General features: G+C 40.4%; 2 protein-coding genes across 4 annotated transcripts in view; one reads left to right on the top strand and one right to left on the bottom strand.

Annotated features, from left to right (window-relative positions):
* The window catches only part of bcar1 (BCAR1 scaffold protein, Cas family member), a 37,897-nt gene extending 32,161 nt beyond the window's left edge, over positions 1-5,736 (top strand). For both annotated transcript variants that reach the window (XM_047596451.1, XM_047596450.1), the window contains exons 5-8: positions 334-723; positions 919-1,791; positions 2,464-2,553; positions 4,188-5,736. In XM_047596451.1, coding sequence (XP_047452407.1) covers positions 334-723; positions 919-1,791; positions 2,464-2,553; positions 4,188-4,733 — 1,899 coding nt within the window. In that variant the 3' untranslated portion in view covers positions 4,734-5,736. The remainder of the gene's footprint in view (positions 1-333; positions 724-918; positions 1,792-2,463; positions 2,554-4,187) is intronic.
* Positions 5,737-12,620: 6,884 nt separating this feature from the next.
* LOC125014367 (G1/S-specific cyclin-D1-like) lies at positions 12,621-16,243 on the bottom strand. Of its 2 annotated transcripts, XM_047595360.1 has the most exons (6): positions 15,713-16,243; positions 14,917-15,132; positions 14,288-14,447; positions 13,191-13,339; positions 12,907-13,088; positions 12,621-12,787 (listed from the first exon to the last, which is right to left on the bottom strand). In XM_047595360.1, the coding sequence occupies exons 1-5, from the start codon at positions 15,914-15,916 to the stop codon at positions 12,927-12,929; spliced, it is 891 nt and encodes a 296-aa protein (XP_047451316.1). In that variant the 5' UTR covers positions 15,917-16,243; the 3' UTR covers positions 12,621-12,787; positions 12,907-12,926. The 2 variants fall into 2 exon arrangements, with proteins under 2 accessions (XP_047451316.1, XP_047451315.1); XM_047595359.1 differs by having other exon boundaries at positions 12,621-13,088.
* Positions 16,244-17,250: the final 1,007 nt, after the last annotated feature.

The raw sequence follows: 17,250 nt of genomic DNA on the forward strand, positions 1-17,250 counted from the left end.
GATTAACATATGCCAGTATTTATAAAGAAACATATTCATGACATTATTTTAAATGTAATTGTTCTTTGTCTGTGTTTAAAATGTGTCAATATACTGTGTAAAATCACACACATACCTCATAACAGTACACACAGATACTGTGAATAATAATGTGATTCAGACTTATCAGATCTAAGTATACTTTAGGTGAAAACAACAAAAACTAATGTTGGCACTGGCAGTGGAAAGAAATAATGTATTTTTTACACAGGTACTGTACATGCAATTAATAAAATTACATTTGTTGTATTGCACTCAGTAATACAGAATGTTTCTCTCCCTATACATCTTCAGGTCTATGACTTTCCCCCATCTGTTAGTAAAGATGTGCCTGACGCTCAGTCTCTCAGTGAGGAAACCTATGATGTGCCACCCCACTTTGCCAAACTACAGCCACAAGTTTCCATCCCTCCTGGCCAGTACTTGCACAATAACTTTACTGACGATGACAACGAGCCACCAATTCCAGAAGATGTGTACGATGTCCCGCCCCCCATCCTAACTGATAAGCATTATCATGGTGACAGGGGTGGGGTCAGCCAGGCCCCCCAGGAGATCTATGATATCCCAGCCATCTTGCGTTCCAGAGGTCAGCCTGCCCAGGATGTTTACGACTTTCCACGAGAACGAGAGGAGAAAGATGGGGAGAGGGGACAGGAGTGTGTCTATGATGTCCCACCACAGGTATGACAGTTAGAGGGACAGTTGTGCATGTTGGGTAAAATTTTTGTTTGCCAAGCCTGTAGATAGAGGTCTAGATTTAGTTGTCATGTTAATAAAGTATTTGTATTTGATCAAATGAAAATAGCTAGCAGTTTAGTTTGCATTCTGCATTCATCCACAGTCTCTGCATTATTTCCATGGTGGTTTGTTCTGCAGGTTGTACGTGATGCCCAGTCAACCAGTGACGAGCTGACCATGTCTTTCAAGCGGCTGTCTGCCTCCAGTACAGGAAGCACACGGAGCAACCACTCAGCGTCATCATTAGACCTAGTTCCTGTCCGCGATACTTCCTCACTCACTGCTTCTGGCACCATTCCAGGGAAACCCCTAATTTTGGACCTTGATCAGGCCATGGAGCGTCTGACCCGCCTCCAGCAAGGTGTTGAGTCCAGCATTTCCCTCATGATGTCATTCATCACAGGTAATTGGAGAAGCCCTGCTTACCTGGAGGGGAATCTCCCAGCCATTCATCAGGCTGCTGACCGGGTGCGTGCCACTGTCAGAGATTTCCTAGAATTTGCCCGGGGGGCTGTGGCAAATGCTGCCCAGGCCACTGACCGCTCACTGCAGAACAAGCTGGTCCGTCAGGTAGGGAAGATGGAAGAGGTCTTCCAGAGTTTGATTCAACATAGTCAGAGCTTAGACACAATAGCTTGGTCACATACGGCACTCACAACACCGCCTGCAGGAGGGGATGACTTAGATCGACTAATAATGACTGCACGGGGCATACCTGATGACACCAAGCAGCTTGCTTCCTTTCTCCACGGTAATGCTTCACTTCTCTTCAAACGGAGCACCCGGCAGCAGCAGCAGCTACCCCTTCCTCCCATCCCTGGGGAGGTGAGTGGTAACATGACTGGATCAGGAAGTGGAAACTTTCAGGGAGGAGAGAAGGTGAACATTCAATCGCGGCCCCTCCCGTCTCCACCAAAGTTTACATCTGCAGAGCAGGAGGAAGTTGTGGACAGCCCATATGAGACCACAGAGCAAGGCTGGATGGAAGACTATGACTACGTGCACCTACAGGTAAACACACAGTATTTAAACTCTTTAATGCAACGTGATGCATTTCAGCTTGACAGTAAGACTGCACTGGAACAAATCCGAGCAAACTTGCCAGTGGAAGCTGGTAGTAAAGAAGCGATGATAAGTAGTATGAATTCTAGAGCATGCAGAATGAATTAGTGCCAACCTCATTTAATGGATGTGCTGATTCCAAGCAAAGTTTTCAAAAGGTGTAATATTATTACAAATTGTGTTATTAAACAATAACAACCGGGGCTGTGGTGATGGCCCTAAAATGTCCTTACACCAAGCAAGCTGTCAGCCACTAACCAGGGTTGAGTTTTTGATGCACATCCGTGGTCCCTGGACCCTGGTTTTTGTTTGTCCCACAGCCTTGGTACTGATCTTATCCTTATTCACGGCTTATCAGCCAGTTGGGTATGTTGGACTGGCAGTAGTGTCACATACATTTGGAGAGAAAACATTGCTGAGAATCAGCATAATTCAGGAGAGGTCAGCCCTGCACAATAGTTTGTGGCTCTACTGTGAGTTAGTTCCAGTATTTTTCCAGCGGGTCCTGCTTGTCACCACAATAGTCAGATATAAGTCGTTCATTACTTGTGATGTGTTTTTAAGTTTGTACTGTAATTAAGACAAGCGACATAAACCTTTGTTTGTGCTTTGTTCTTCCAGGGAAAGGAAGAGTTTGAGAAAAACCAAAGACAGCTGCTGGAGAAAGGCAACATTATCCGACAAAACAAGACACAACTGGAACAGCAACAGGTACCTCTCTCACTCTATCTTTTTCTCCCTCTCTCTCTATTTCTCTCTTTCTTGTCACTAAGGATTAATTGTCCTCTTCTCCCTCGGTCTATCATAGACCGAGGGAGAAGAGGACAAGTAATCTTTATTTGTTGTGTTTGTGTGACCATATGTGGATACGTGGATTAAATAAGTTGGTCAACTGTGGTCATTAAAAGCATAATCAGAATCAGAAAAGCTCGGCTACTAAGAGACAGACAACCTTTGAAAAAAGCTGCTGAACACAGTTGTGACATATTGTTGTTAGAGTATGAAGTTTTAGGAAGCCTTATCTGTGATAGAAACTGATTTTAGACATGCTAGGTTGTTTTTCTGCCCACATTCCACTAATATGCATATGCCCCCACAAGGAGAGTGGTGAGCTAAAGAATTGTGTTTTGGCAAGAACCAATGCATTCAGCTCTCTAAAAGAGCCCTTACTCCACATTCTACAGACCTACAAACTGGAGCTGAGAAGCATGGAGTCACAAAACTACCAAGAGATCACTTCAGTCTCAAAGTGCAGGCTTACTTGTGGTCCCTAGAGTTTCAAAGAGCAGAGTAAGGGGGTAAAGCTTAGACTTAGACTTTATGGGACAAGAGAAATTTCTTGGTCACAGTAGCTTTGTTGCACACAAAATAACACTCTTAAAAAACACAAGAAAGATAAAATAAAATAAGATTAGATTAAAATAAAATTAAAATAATTATTATCTAGTAAAATAAAATAAACAGTGTAATCAATAAAAAATACAGCATTGGTATTATGAACAAATGTAGAAAAAGTACTTGGCAAAACAGTGTCCATGGTGATGAGGTTGATGCAGTTGCATAGCAGCAGTGTCGATTGTGTCGCATGGTGTTTCCTTGTCGCTGAGGGAGGGATGTGCTGTGTCCACCTATTGAGTCCTGGGCACAGACGCACCTCCCACAACACACTCCCTCCGGGTGCCATCAAGCACACACAGCCCGTCCATGTATGCTTTAGTCAAACATATGTGTCTATGACAGACGTATGTGTATGTTATTCTCTTTTTCTGACTTTGCGGCTGGCCTCAAACAGATGTGTCCATATATATGAGTTGGGTTCTGCTCAAGATTTCAAGGAGACAATTTATATTGTTATTGACTCTATATAAATAAAATTGAATAAAGGAGGAATGTGTGATTTTAGCTTTGATTTTAGCTTTGAATATAGCTTTTTTTGACCTGGATGACATTCACCTTCACAATCAAAGGAACTGGTCATTGCCACGTCAAACCCATGTCATGCCAGCCCGAACCATTGAATGCCAGTTGAACAGGACAGCATTTTCAAATATCGTGGACTCCTCACATACTGCACCTACAATAGAGACACTGTAAAATGCCCTTGGTGCTCTGTCTGTTGTCCACAGAACACGACTTTTGCTTTACAGAAGTCTCCAAGATAAACTCACTAAAATCAAAAAATCATCAATATCTCGCCGTTGTCTCTCAGATATTTCACTCAGAATGTTTCCTGAGATGTTCTCCCGTGCTTCACCTGGTTACAAAACATCAGTAAAGCTGCAAAGTAACAAAATGTATAGGGTCATATAAGCACATTTTTCTCAATCCACCTCTATGTCTTCCAGATTACACAGTTTGAGCGGTTGGAGCAGGAAGTCAGCCGGCCAATCAACAACGACATGACGGGCTGGGTCCCACCCTCTCACCACCCTCTGGCAAACCAGCTGGTCCATAACAGCTCTGGAGGCCAGTCAACCTCCAAGCTGTGTCACGGCGACCAGCAGCTCCTTCTGTTTTACCAGGAGCAATGTGAGCAGAACATCACCACCGTAACCAATGCCATCGATGCCTTCTTTACTGCCATAAACTCCAACCAGCCACCGAAGATCTTTGTGGCACACAGCAAATTTGTCATCCTCAGTGCGCACAAGCTGGTGTTTATCGGTGACACTCTATCACGTCAGGCCAAGTCTCCTGAGGTGAGGGCCCGGGTGGCTCAGAGCAGCAATAGTCTCTGTGAAAAACTCAAAGACATTGTGATCAGTACAAAGACAGCAGCACTTCAGTATCCCTCCCCTGGAGCAGCCAGAGAGATGACTGAGAGGATGAACGAGCTGGCAGGGTGTACACAGCAGTTCAGGATGGTGTTGGGGCAGCTGCTAATGATATAAGGGAGGAAGAGGGAGGAGAATACAAACAGGCCCATCCCAGAATACCCCCTGAATACCTTGGGATGGACCCTAAGTGTCCCACAAGTTCTGCAAACCTGGAACTCCCCGTAGCACCGAATGGTTGACGGGTTGAGGCTTTCCACCTCTTCCATAACATCTTCTGCATATGCAGAATGGAAACACTATGTGACTCTAAAGTGGAAGGTCTTTGATGGGGTCACAGAATCAATTACTTCCATTCTGTGACCCCTCTCTTTGTTCCTTTAACTGGGACCATTCCTTTTGCATCACTCCTTCCTCTGTGTGCTTTTTACTGGAGACAAACTAAAAGGAACATTTTAACTTCAGAGGCTGGGCCAATGGCTGTAAACTAATCACTGTAAATAGAGTGTATTTATGTTACTCACTTAGTAAGAAAGCCTGAATGAAAAAGAACTTCAAGAATATAAATATAAATAAGTTGTTCTTTTTTGTTTTGAAGAAAGAAAAGATGAAAATACAAGTGTAGTTTTTTTTGACTGTATAATTGCTATTAATTCCAAATAATTACAGTTCTGATTCTTATATTGTTATTGTCATGATGTATAAATCCTAGGTGATATGTATGACTCTGTGCTGTAAAATGTCTATGCTCTTTTCAATCCTGGACAAAGTCACACTTTCCAAAAAACACACTGGAGCACACAACCACCTTCAAACATCACCTGTTGTCTAATGCTGCCATGATGCCTCTTTGATTGAACAGTACGTAACCACCTGGGATTCAATGAATTGTCTCAGGTGGTTTCTGCCCACTAAGGCAGGCATCACTGCATCACTTCCAAAACATGTCCACAGAACTCTACAGCTGCACTACTGCAGGTGCTGTTAATCAGTGCCATCATAGATGCTTTTTTTTTTTTTTTTAAACTGTATGTATGTTGATTTGTAACAGGCATGTATTAGAAAAGAATTTATGTAAGACAGCAAATCATATTAAACTTGCATTTCTTTTTTTCTGGTACAGTGATATATACTTTTTAAAATAAGGAAAAGTTTCAGTTATATGGAATCACCTGACAATGTTGTGTAGGCTAGGATAAGTGTTTTGCTTTAATTTCTTAATGTAACACCAAAGATCTTAATATAGTCAAACTCAGTGCTGAGTGGTACCCGAGTGTTACATATTTGTTTTGCAAACAGCATGTAGCTTTCTGAATTTTGGATCTCACTTATTGAACATTGACACCATGTTGAGGAAGTTATTGTGGTTAAATATTTTTCAAATGGATTACCAAAATGTTAGGTAAAAACTCCTAAAACAGCAGTTTGCATATCACAAGCCAACAACTAACACAAAGGTAATATGTCTTGTTTTAGAATACCACATCAACTTCCTAGTGAAATAGCTGGAGGCGAATGCATACACATCAGACATGGGGCATATATATGCTGAAATGATTTAATATGTACATAGCTTTTAAACTAGGCTAATGCAACAGTCAGTCACTGTGGCCAGTTCAGTTCATTTAAAGAACATATGCTGATATTTATTTGAGCACCCACTGATTGGTTGAAGACCATCGAAACTTTTTTCCATTCAACCACAATTTAGTTTCATTGACTACAGTCCAAGCAGTCTACTCAGTTTGCTTCAAAACTAATATTATTTTCCAGCAAGATGAATAATGGGATTAAACATATGCCATGGATCCACAGTCTGAAAAGACATTTGAACAATAATTTCATTCATTATTCATGAAAAATAGAGATGCATCAGGTGGATGAGGTAGAAAAATAAGTGACAGAACATCACTGTAGTCGATAATTGAAAATGATCACACTAACTGAAAAACAAACAGGAAAGATAAAATACAAAAAGCATAAATTCTAAATTAAATAAAAAATAATTCACTGCTTACACCAAACCTCACATTACTTGAGCATTTTCCACAGACTCTTGCAGTATTTCTTATCCATTGTTTTTCCCATATCAACAGTGGAAGTTTCCCGTATCAAAATGGAAGGTCTTTTAATCCTAAATACAATGTCAACTTCTGGAGCCAGTGACATAAATTTTACCATGTCACATAACATATGTTAATGAATAGCTCTTCATTTTGGAAATATACCTCACATAGAGAATTTAGTGTGTTGACACAGATTATACCCAGAATTTTATATATTGATTTATACTTAACTATACTTTTGTAAGACAAAATTAAGACTAACATGTTTATGCTGCATCATATAAAACAATATACAAGTATATTATTATACTATTATTATTAATATATATACAAGAAAAAAATGCTGCTGATGTAAAAATGTGAAAAGAATATTAATAAAAAATGTTTAGACGAAGATGTAACTGCCCGCGTCCTTCCAGCTGAGGGCATGTATGTTCAGGTGAGTGATTACAACGCTTCAGGACAGCCCATCAGTTAATACAAGTCAACCTCTGAGGAGTGTCCCGAAAACACTGTACAAAATAAACATTTACTCAGAGTGCAAAACATTTTGAACAACATCTTGCTTTATCTTTATTTCTTACTGTGTCTCCCTGTTCTTGTCTTTATAAGGTGAAGCATACATCGTTAAACAGGAGGGGTTTTAATGAAGATCTTGTCTAGAATGTTCAGACACTTTTTTTTACCTTCCCTTTTTGCTAACCTGATCCTTCTTGCTCTTGTATACCCCCAAATAATATAAATATGTATAACATAAAAACAAGAGATGAAAGATCACCATCTTTGATCCGTCACATGATGTTTTTATTGATCTGCACATGTCACACATCTGTAAAACGGCTGTTTGGATTAAAAGCAGTAGAGGTGACCTGAAACCTTCAGTCGGAATTAGACACAAGTCTATGTATATGTAAACCTGGCTAATAAAATAGTAATAAAATGCATTATTAATACTGTTTTGAGATGTTAGGAGTGCTCAAGTGACCCTAATTTTTTTTCTCTCCTGTGATTACACATAATCAGATTACAAACCTTGAAAACAACGCTAATCTTTCACTAGAAACCAAGAGTAACAGACACCAGTAGTTTTAAAATCGTTCCTGTAAGCAGGCGTAATGGTGCCATGCAATGCTTCTCCAGTCACACAAGGTTATTTCAGTTGAATTACAAGGAAAAGTAACAAATCTTCACTGCTGGAACTATAAAATGTTGTCACCTTAACTAATGTGAAAATTACTTTCAATGTGGTTTTATCATATTTATGTTAAGTTGGCTACTAAATAGTGAGATATTGTTTTACGACTTTGCTTCAGTTTGTTATTAAGATATAACTAAGTTGTGCCACCTGCAGTGGACACATCAGTTGCACCAGCCCTTTCTTTATTCCTTTGTCGGAGGCTTTGCCTTTTTGGCCCCCTGACTTTCCACAAGTGCCTGCCAGAGCCAGAAGGAAACTCTGTCTTCTTCCTGTCATTTATTTTTCGTGTGGAGCTGACTAACCGATTAACGCAAATCAGAGGTATATTCAGATTCCTTAATTATTTGTGTTGACCCCAGGGTTCCATTTGTATTTCAACACCTCTGAAGTTGATTTGAAATGAGGACATTTCTACTCATAGCCTGGCTATGACCTTAGTTATTGTGCATTACTTTTTAATGCAGTTTTGTCACACTATTTTATGTACTTAAGCTGGTGCAGGGTTGAGTTTATGAGTCCATTTAAGAAGCTTATTTATGATCCCCTAATCTTAGAGTAGTTCTTTCCTGCCTGTCTTTGTTAATGGTAGAACAAACCAAGTGAGACGATCTCCCTGTCCGCATGCTACTGAAAACATGCAGTGTACAGAAGAATTAAGTAGTGTGTGTACTGTCCGTCTGTGTTAGTGTTAATTAAAGAAGACAGCGCAACTAGAAACTATAAGCTTCAGTTTAACGCCAAAAATTTGAAGTTGGAGGATGGAGGATTTCAACATGGTCCACTAGGGATTCCATGTCCTCAACGTCCCTGAGGTGGGAGTTAAAAATTGGGTTAAATGTTTCCCGTTCAGCCCTGACTATGTGTTTCGGTTTAACAGGTGTGCCTGCCTTGATATGGGTCACTTTATACTCCAACAGAATGTACAGGCAAGGTAACACAGCCATTTTGGTTGTTCAACACAGCCGGCACTACATCCATAAACAGGTATTTAAAAAAGTAAAAAGTAATTTTTTCCAATGTAAGTTTTGCCATTATTTGATTTAACTGAAAAACCTTGGCTTGGCTGTGAAAAGTAAATATTGTGCTGTTGCTGATATCTGTTATTTTGGTTACAGTTGTTTCAAACTCAAACAGCTGTAGCCTCACCACCCTTCAAAAAAATAAATCAGAAGAAGGACTAGATGCACCAAACTTTACAAATTACTACCTGGCAAATCAGCTGCAATACATCACCAAATGGATAAACTCAGAGGCAGATGACAATTTGTGGCTTGAACTGGAACAGGCAGACTGCCACAACATATGCCTTTCAGACCTGCCCTTCATTGCAATCACCCTTAAGCACCATAACTGCTTCAAAAACCCTATTATTGCCTCCACCCTGTCTGCTTGGTGGAAAAGTCTAGAGACCACAGGATCCCAAGTGGAACCCTGTAGGTTCTCCCCGATTTAGCACAACCCTGACTTTGTAAATAACAAAGTCCCTCTTCATCTCAGCACTTGGAAGCATAAAGGAATCACCCACCTCCATCACCTCTTCCAAGGAAACTTACTTATGAATCATAAGTAATTATTTGACATATTTGAAATAAGAAATGGAAACTTCCTCCAATACCTACAGGTGACCAAGACAATCAGAAAGAAAATCCCAGTGCTCCAGGACTGCATACAGCCACCACAATTCATCACCAACATTAAAAAAACTCACACCAAAAAAGAAGAAAACCCTCAACCACAAATTCAATACATGTACCAATATCAAAATGGGAAGCCGATCTTTCCCTGTCTACAGACTTTGATTTCTGGACTCAGATCTGCCAAAATATATTTATATATATATATATATATATATATATATATAATGACAAAAAAATAGAATTTACAGCTGATCCAGTTCAAAGTACTCCACAGATCACACACAACTCAATACAAGATGCATAGAATGGGCTTCTCCCAATCCGACATACGTACCCAATGCACCCAAAACAATTCAGATTCCTCTTTCCACGCTCTCTGGCTTTGTTCTCCAGTACAGCACTTCTGGACATTAGTAACACAGAAACTCGCCTTAATTTTGGACTGCATTAACCCCTAGCTTGTGCCTCATTGGAGACCTGGCAACAATTAGTCTACCTCACCATCTATCACAATATATCCTTGTAGCTCTCACCATCGCCAAGAAAACAATCCTAATGAACTGGAAGAACAAACAGTCACTAAACATTTCCCAGTGGCTGAACCTTCTTTCTGAACATATATCACTGGAGAAAATATCTGCTACCTGAAAAAATCAATTGACTCTATTTGCATAAAAACAGTCTGTATTCTGCGACTCCCTCAACCTTAATTTACATCTTGACTTTGTCTGCTAGCTTTTGCCATTTTTGTTTTGCTCACTCACTCACTGTAATGCTATGATGACTGTTGTTATGGAAAATATTTTATTGCCCTCTACATCCAGGTTCCCAAAGGAGGATCCCCGGACCACAACACCTTGAGTATGTATTAGGGGTGCCCTCCTCCTTCTCACCCCTGGGTTGACTTCCGGCCCTGAGCAGTCTACTTGGCTGGCCTCCCACTCCCCTGGAGACTTGCCTGGGGTTCCCTGTGGCTCCTGCGGGTCGAGGTGTATTGGCGGACTACTCTTCCTGGATCTCCTGGTGGGCTGTGGCGGTCTGGGCTGGCGGGCTCCCTATCCCCTCCTCCTGCCATTGCTCGGCTGGTCGACGTTGGTTCTTTGGGGTTTCTGGGGGCTGTCACATCCTGGTTGCTGTGCTGGGCTGGGGGCAGGGTCTGGTCAGGGGACTTCCTGAGTCCCCGGGGCCCTCGCCCTACCTGTGGGTCCCCTGGGCCGCTGCTGCGCCTTGGCCCTGTCGCCGGGGACATGGCCCTCACTTGCCTGCCTGTGGTACGCCACATACACCCATCCCAAGTTTTTAATGCACCTCACCTTGAGGGTCCACCCAGGATCGGTCAGGGTCAGGGTAGGCTGTAGGACAGTAGTGTGCTGCAGTCCTCTGACCCACCCGACCCTCCTGTTTGCCCCCTGTCTTAATACACCACACCACATGCAGGGTCACAGGGTCACAGTGTAGGGTTATGCTTCCTCATCAGGGACTGAAGAAGCACAGTAAAAGGGACACTGTCACTTTTCATTATTTCTTGGTGTGACTCGGTTGCAGTGCGTGGACGGTTGGCGGTGGTTGGGGGGTGTGCCCCCTCTATTCACTGAGGTGCAGCACTGCCCTCCCTGCCACACAAGGTTACTACACTCAATAAAGATCAACAGTATAGTTCCCAGGGAGGGCTCGTGATGGTCACACTCACGCACTGAAGTAATAAAATATTCAGCTGCTAGAATATAACTGCATCAACCTCATATGACGTTGACACCCTGTGGTGTTTAACTATGTAGACAAATGCAGACAAAAAATAAATAAATAAATAAATCATTATGTAGTTATGCACTGATTTCAGTGATATTTTAGTAATATACTAATGTATTATTACATCTGGGATCTTGTCGGTTTCAAATCCTCATCATATGCACAGGTGTGCTTCATTTCAATTAGGAGAGATCAAGTAAGTTCAGAATGAACATTTATTGATCTAACAAAGGCAATTTTTTCCTGATTTTTTTTTTACCCTTCGTGCTTGCTCTTGTTTTGGTTTGTTTTTCAGGCCAAGGGTTTTATACAGCAACTTAAGACACTTTTGACTGACCGTTATTGGCACTATGTAAATAAAAATGTAACTGAACTAAAATTAATAAAAAGTTTCAAATGGAGTTCGATAGAAGTGGACCAATTTTGTAGCATTATGTGCGCCCACTTATTGGGGGAAACTGTATATTGCAAGGTGTTATTTAGCTCAAAATGGAAGGTTATTATCAGATTATTTGGCAGAGTTTTTCATTTTGTTTTTCTTCTAAATTTTACCTGGCAAACCATAACAGAAATAGGTTTACTTTTTTTAAAGTATTATTATTAAATCTTAAATTATATTCAATGATATACCAAAACTTTAAGTCAAGCCACACAAGTACAGATTAAAATGCCAAAGAGAAAGATAAAATATACTGCATGTAATAAAGCTGCATCTTTTATTATAGATTCAGTTGTGGTGTTGGTAGACTCCTGTGGGTGGGTGCAAATGATGGGAGGCTGCTTGTAGTGTTGACATGTTCTACTGTTTATTTGGTCCACTTGACGGTTGCAGCAGCCAGAGACACATTTGTCAAACCAAAAGCACAGTTTAATGCTTCTGAGGTCAAGTAACCAATACCAACTAAAAATGTGTAGTAGATGCACAGATGCATAGAAATACCATGCCATTATTTAAAAGCTTAATACAGCTGTATAATCAAGTGAGTTTGATGAACTGGAGCTTGAACTGTGCTTTCACGTGGTCACATTCCCTCGTTTACCAAATGCCAACCAGCTTGACAATGGGTCTAACATTTTTTTTTTTTTTTTTTTGACAGTGCACTAGGGATACATGTCAAATCTGTGTCCACTATCTAACATGATTTAGCACCCACTGATTCTGTGTTATGTATATGACGTGCAGGCAACACCATGACATCTGATGCAAAAATTGTGACTCAAGGCTTATTTTGTACAAACCAGCAGATTTTTGCAAATAATTAAGTACTCTGTTGGGTCAAAGCTTATGTGACCAGGCCTTAATTGGAGGTAGTTGTTATCCTGTAATTTAAAAAAAAAAAAAAAACTGCAAGCATGCAAACAACATACATTTAATTTATTATAATACATTATTATTTTTAGTCATTTCTTCTGTAACGGCTGAATTCCAGTCCTGGACATGATGAAGAATGTCCTTCTAGTTGCTGCCACAGTTCATTCTGGACTCCATGTGAAGAGTTTGGACAGTCTGTCCATCATTCACTGAATAGTCCAGGACACAGATCAAATAATGTATGTAAATGCACATATGTATTTTTGATTTGTGTGTGCCAAAATGACGGCTATCTTTATCAGTTCATTCCATTTCTCTTTTCTCATACCGAAGCATGTCTGGCAACACTCAGATGTTTATATCCTGTACATCAGTAGGCGTAGTTGAGAGGCCCTGCCCCTCACCGATGTTCTTAGTTTCCATGGTCACTAAGCGTTGCTGTTGTTGCGCCTGTTTCAGACTGGTTTCCAACAATGACTCTATTTGTTCCTGACATGCCCTGAGACAGTCCTGAGGGGTGAGAGTTCATGTTAATTTCAAAAAAACAAAACATTCTTAGTCCAGGAGTGTAAATATAATATGTATCAATTATGTCCTAGACAGTCTACTTACCGGGTCACTTCTAATGGTCTGTGCCAGCTGTTCTGTCAGTTTCTGAGACATCATGGTGTTGCCCACCATTCTCATCTGTAAGCCCTCCACTGCTGCCACCATGCTGCCTGCTGCTACCATGGATGGGGGGCTGGCGATAAATTTAACATCTGAAGGGTATGATAATGGAACTTTGTTTTAATATGACATATTTAAAGTACTAATGGCAAAGAGAGCCAAATAAGAGCCAAAAATACTCAAAATCATAGTCGGAGTCAAAAAGCAAAAGAAACGCATATGTGGTAAAAAGAGTAAAAATGAACAACTGTAAAAATGTCTGTAAAAATGCAACATTAAACTTTTTTTGCCCAATGACCCTGTAATCTTAGACGGCAGAGATTCAAACTAAGTGAGCATTGTAGCTACAATTTTCCTCGAAAGGCCTCTGGCACCAAGATACTACGAAAGCCTACCCACAATTGAGTAGTAAGTTGTTTTTAAAAGGAATTAACTGCTTAGTAACTAGGGCTTAAAGATGAAGGGAAAGTGTTTAATTGCAATTTTTCTGAGATTTCAGATTTCATTTATGATTTTGTTATGTAATTATTAAAGTCACTTCAATTCCTAATTCACTGTGTAACAGACTTCAAATGTATATTATAACATTACGTATTGTATTGTGGGTTTAAAGGTGTAGTAGTAGATTAGGTGTTTTATTGCCTCTTTAGCAACCTTTTACCTATTGAATGGAGCTAATCAATTTCTAACTCACTTTCCACAAGATAGAAACCCACTGTGACCTTGATTAACAACAGCTGGAATGGCTTATCTATTAGCACTACTGTGCCATTTCACTTATGGCATGTGTTTGTTTTGCAGTACAATGCATTATACTAGAACACCTGCAATGGATCCATTGCTAATTGAAACATTAAGAAATGCGAAATAATTTAATATTTATATATATAATTATTTATTTATTTTTATTTTTTTAAATTGAAAGTTAGATGATAGCAGTATTCCCACGAAGGACATTTTATATGATGACCAGACAAAGAAATAAAGTGAAACAGAAATGTCATTAAAACATCATGCATGTAATGTAGGCCCATGCATACCCGTGGCACACAATGCAACAAAGGTCTGAGCGTGCTTCCTCAGTAAAGGCCTGTTCTCTTTCCTGACAGGCAGCTGAGACAGGTAGTGGTCAATGAAGTCAAGAGGGGTTAATGAAGCCAGGTCCCACTTCAGCATGTTCAAAACCAGCAGCTCCATTTGCTGTGAGTGGGTGAAAGGAGGACAGGTTCAAATGTGAATTAAACATGTGTCTGTTTAATTCAAGGGATTCAAAAAGATGGTGGTGGTTTAGTTCTGGTGATTTGGAGAATTAAGGTGGTACTGGAACAAATTTCAGCATGATCCAAATCATTAGGAATAATCCTCAGATGACCATGAATATCTACAGTGAAAAGACTTTGTCGTGGTCTAAAATGTTTGTGGAAATTGGCTAAATGAATTGCGGGATCTCCAGGGAAAACTTAGGACATTACTAAAAGTACCACAGGTCAATCAGTTCAGTAGCTACTTACATTTTTGAAGTGGGCATGCAGGCTGGATGCCACACAACTATGTTTAATGCTCAGAAACTAAGATTTTACTCTCCACACAAAGTCTTAATGCTCAGAAACTAAGATTATACTCTCCACACAAAGGGTTTTAATGCAGTGACCACTACGGAAAGACCTACCAACAGCTGAGAAGGGATGATAGAGTTGTCTGTGTAGATGCAAAGTTTCTCAGCAGTGAGCGGGATTGTCTCCTTCATTTTTGATGCCAGAAACACACAAGCAGCTCCCAGTAACTGCAAGTGGTTCTTCTTGGTAGGTTCCACTGATAGAAAACGATCCATATAGTTCATAGCCAGAGGGAAAACTTCTTCCTCACACTTCTGCTCCTCACACACCTGAACAATCACAGTATTGCCACAGAATGCCATATATTCATCAGTTTAACAATTTTACTAATTTTGCCAAAGGCACCTCAAACACAACTCCCATGGGTAAATAAATAAAATAAAGAAATTGTAAAGTAAGCAACATGAGAGAAATCTCACAGGTCATAGTTCAAGTATATGGTTCTAAAAATGCACAATTAATTCCAAAATTTTCCGATTTACAAGCATTTGTTAGTAGGCTTTTATTTTGCCTAAATAAAGATTATATTAAATAATAAGAGAAGCGTTTATTTGCTGATTAAACCGCAAAAACGCGTAAAAACTGTTTACCAAGAGGTGGAAAATCAAGACTGAATAGCATCACGCAAAATGAAAAGAAGCTCCGATGGGATGACAAAATAAATAGGAATTTATTAATGAAAGTAAAAATAAAAAAATTAAAAAAAATAAAACTCAAAAGACTCAAAAGGCTGAGTCAAATTTTCCAAACACAAACATGCTTTCACCACGTTTGCTCTGTAAATTATCTGCATAACCATGCGCATTATCGGTGCTAGCGATAACTAATACGTAAAAATATTAAACTCACCTCCAACATCCAAGTAGCCACTATCCTCCTCATGTACGGAGCTATTTGCCTCTGGGTGCATTTGAAGTAGTTGGGAGCGGGAAGGTACTTGTCTTCTGCCTTCAATAAAGCGTGTAGGACTCGGTCAGTCAACAGGTTGGAATCCTGGTAGGCTCTCTGGACAGCAGGCCTGTCCCCCTCACAACACAACAACTGAGGCTCCATTTAACGTAGCCTGCCTTTAGCACTGAGTCTGTTTCAGCTGTTCCCTTAAAGCCAGTGTGGTATCACCAAACCAAGCCTCGGTGTAGCCAACAACAAATAATAGCCGCTACATATTTTTGTCTAACTAAAATCCTTCTACTTAAATCGTATTTGTGGTTGAATACCACCTTTTGTTACCTATTGGAGTAGTTACAAAAAAGTGCAGTAAAGGATTCCCCTTTTGTCTCCAGACAGCCGTCTGGAGCGTTACACTTCTTCCTATCGCCGCACGGGAGAGAATAAGTGTACCAACCAGATCAGCAGGGTTCGCTCCACCGTACTGGATAAAACCCCCCTCCGTCCCATCCTTTATTACTTGTCCGCTTCAGTACAATGACAGCACGTCCGAATAAGCATTTCACAATAAAAGACCATAACGGTTTCATCTTTTACTACCAAGTGAAGATCACATCAGGGCATTTGCAAGGTTGATTCAACCACCTGCTGTAATCTAGCCATGTAGATGGCCACAACGCTGTCAAATAGAAACATTCACAAATACAGTCGTAAAGTCATGTGATATTGAGTGGTCAATGTTTCCTCAGATAAACACTTTGGAACGTTTACTGCCACAGGCCCTAGTTATTGTTAAGTCAAACGGACAATTTTTGTTCTCTTTACTATAAACTATAATTCACATAGCTTCCGATTTTACACCTAGTCTTGGATAACTTGACTATGAGCGTACACGCCGGCAGCACTTAACAAAATATGATGTTAAAGTTGAATTATACATCCTTTTTAGATAATATGGCAAGCCGGAGTTTGTCGTATTCTATCATCAAGAGAAACAGTTTCGCCAGTTTAGTGGGTAAAGTAAGCCTTTTAGTTGTTGGAAAACTCTCTCCCTAGAGTACCCAACTGCAGGCAAGATGGCCGACCAGGGCGCCGCCATACCTCAACTCCAAATCGCCGCTTGATACTTAAAAATTACTTTTATTAGGGCCACGGGGCAACGCCCGAGGCACTGGATACACCCCGAGGCCATATTGTTATACTGCGTGTTTCTTCTTATTTTCCATCTTCCTCCCTTTTTTAGTCCCTACAGCTCTTCGAGCTAGGACAGATAATATATCAAAACCAGGGGCAGTTTATCTATAAGGGCGGTCGTGCGACGCATTGTAAAGGATGGGTGGCTTGTCGATGAATAGGTATTTAAAATGAATTGGCCTCCACCTCTGCCACAATCATCTCAGTTGCTAATGTTGTGAAAATTTTCTTCTTCGCGTTCTTCTCCGTTGACACCGCTCTCTTCATGCAGCACCAAACAGAACTCCTTATATAGACAAATAGAG

Source organism: Mugil cephalus, chromosome 10 (genome assembly GCF_022458985.1).
Source record: "Mugil cephalus isolate CIBA_MC_2020 chromosome 10, CIBA_Mcephalus_1.1, whole genome shotgun sequence".
Lineage (NCBI taxonomy): Eukaryota > Metazoa > Chordata > Actinopteri > Mugiliformes > Mugilidae > Mugil > Mugil cephalus.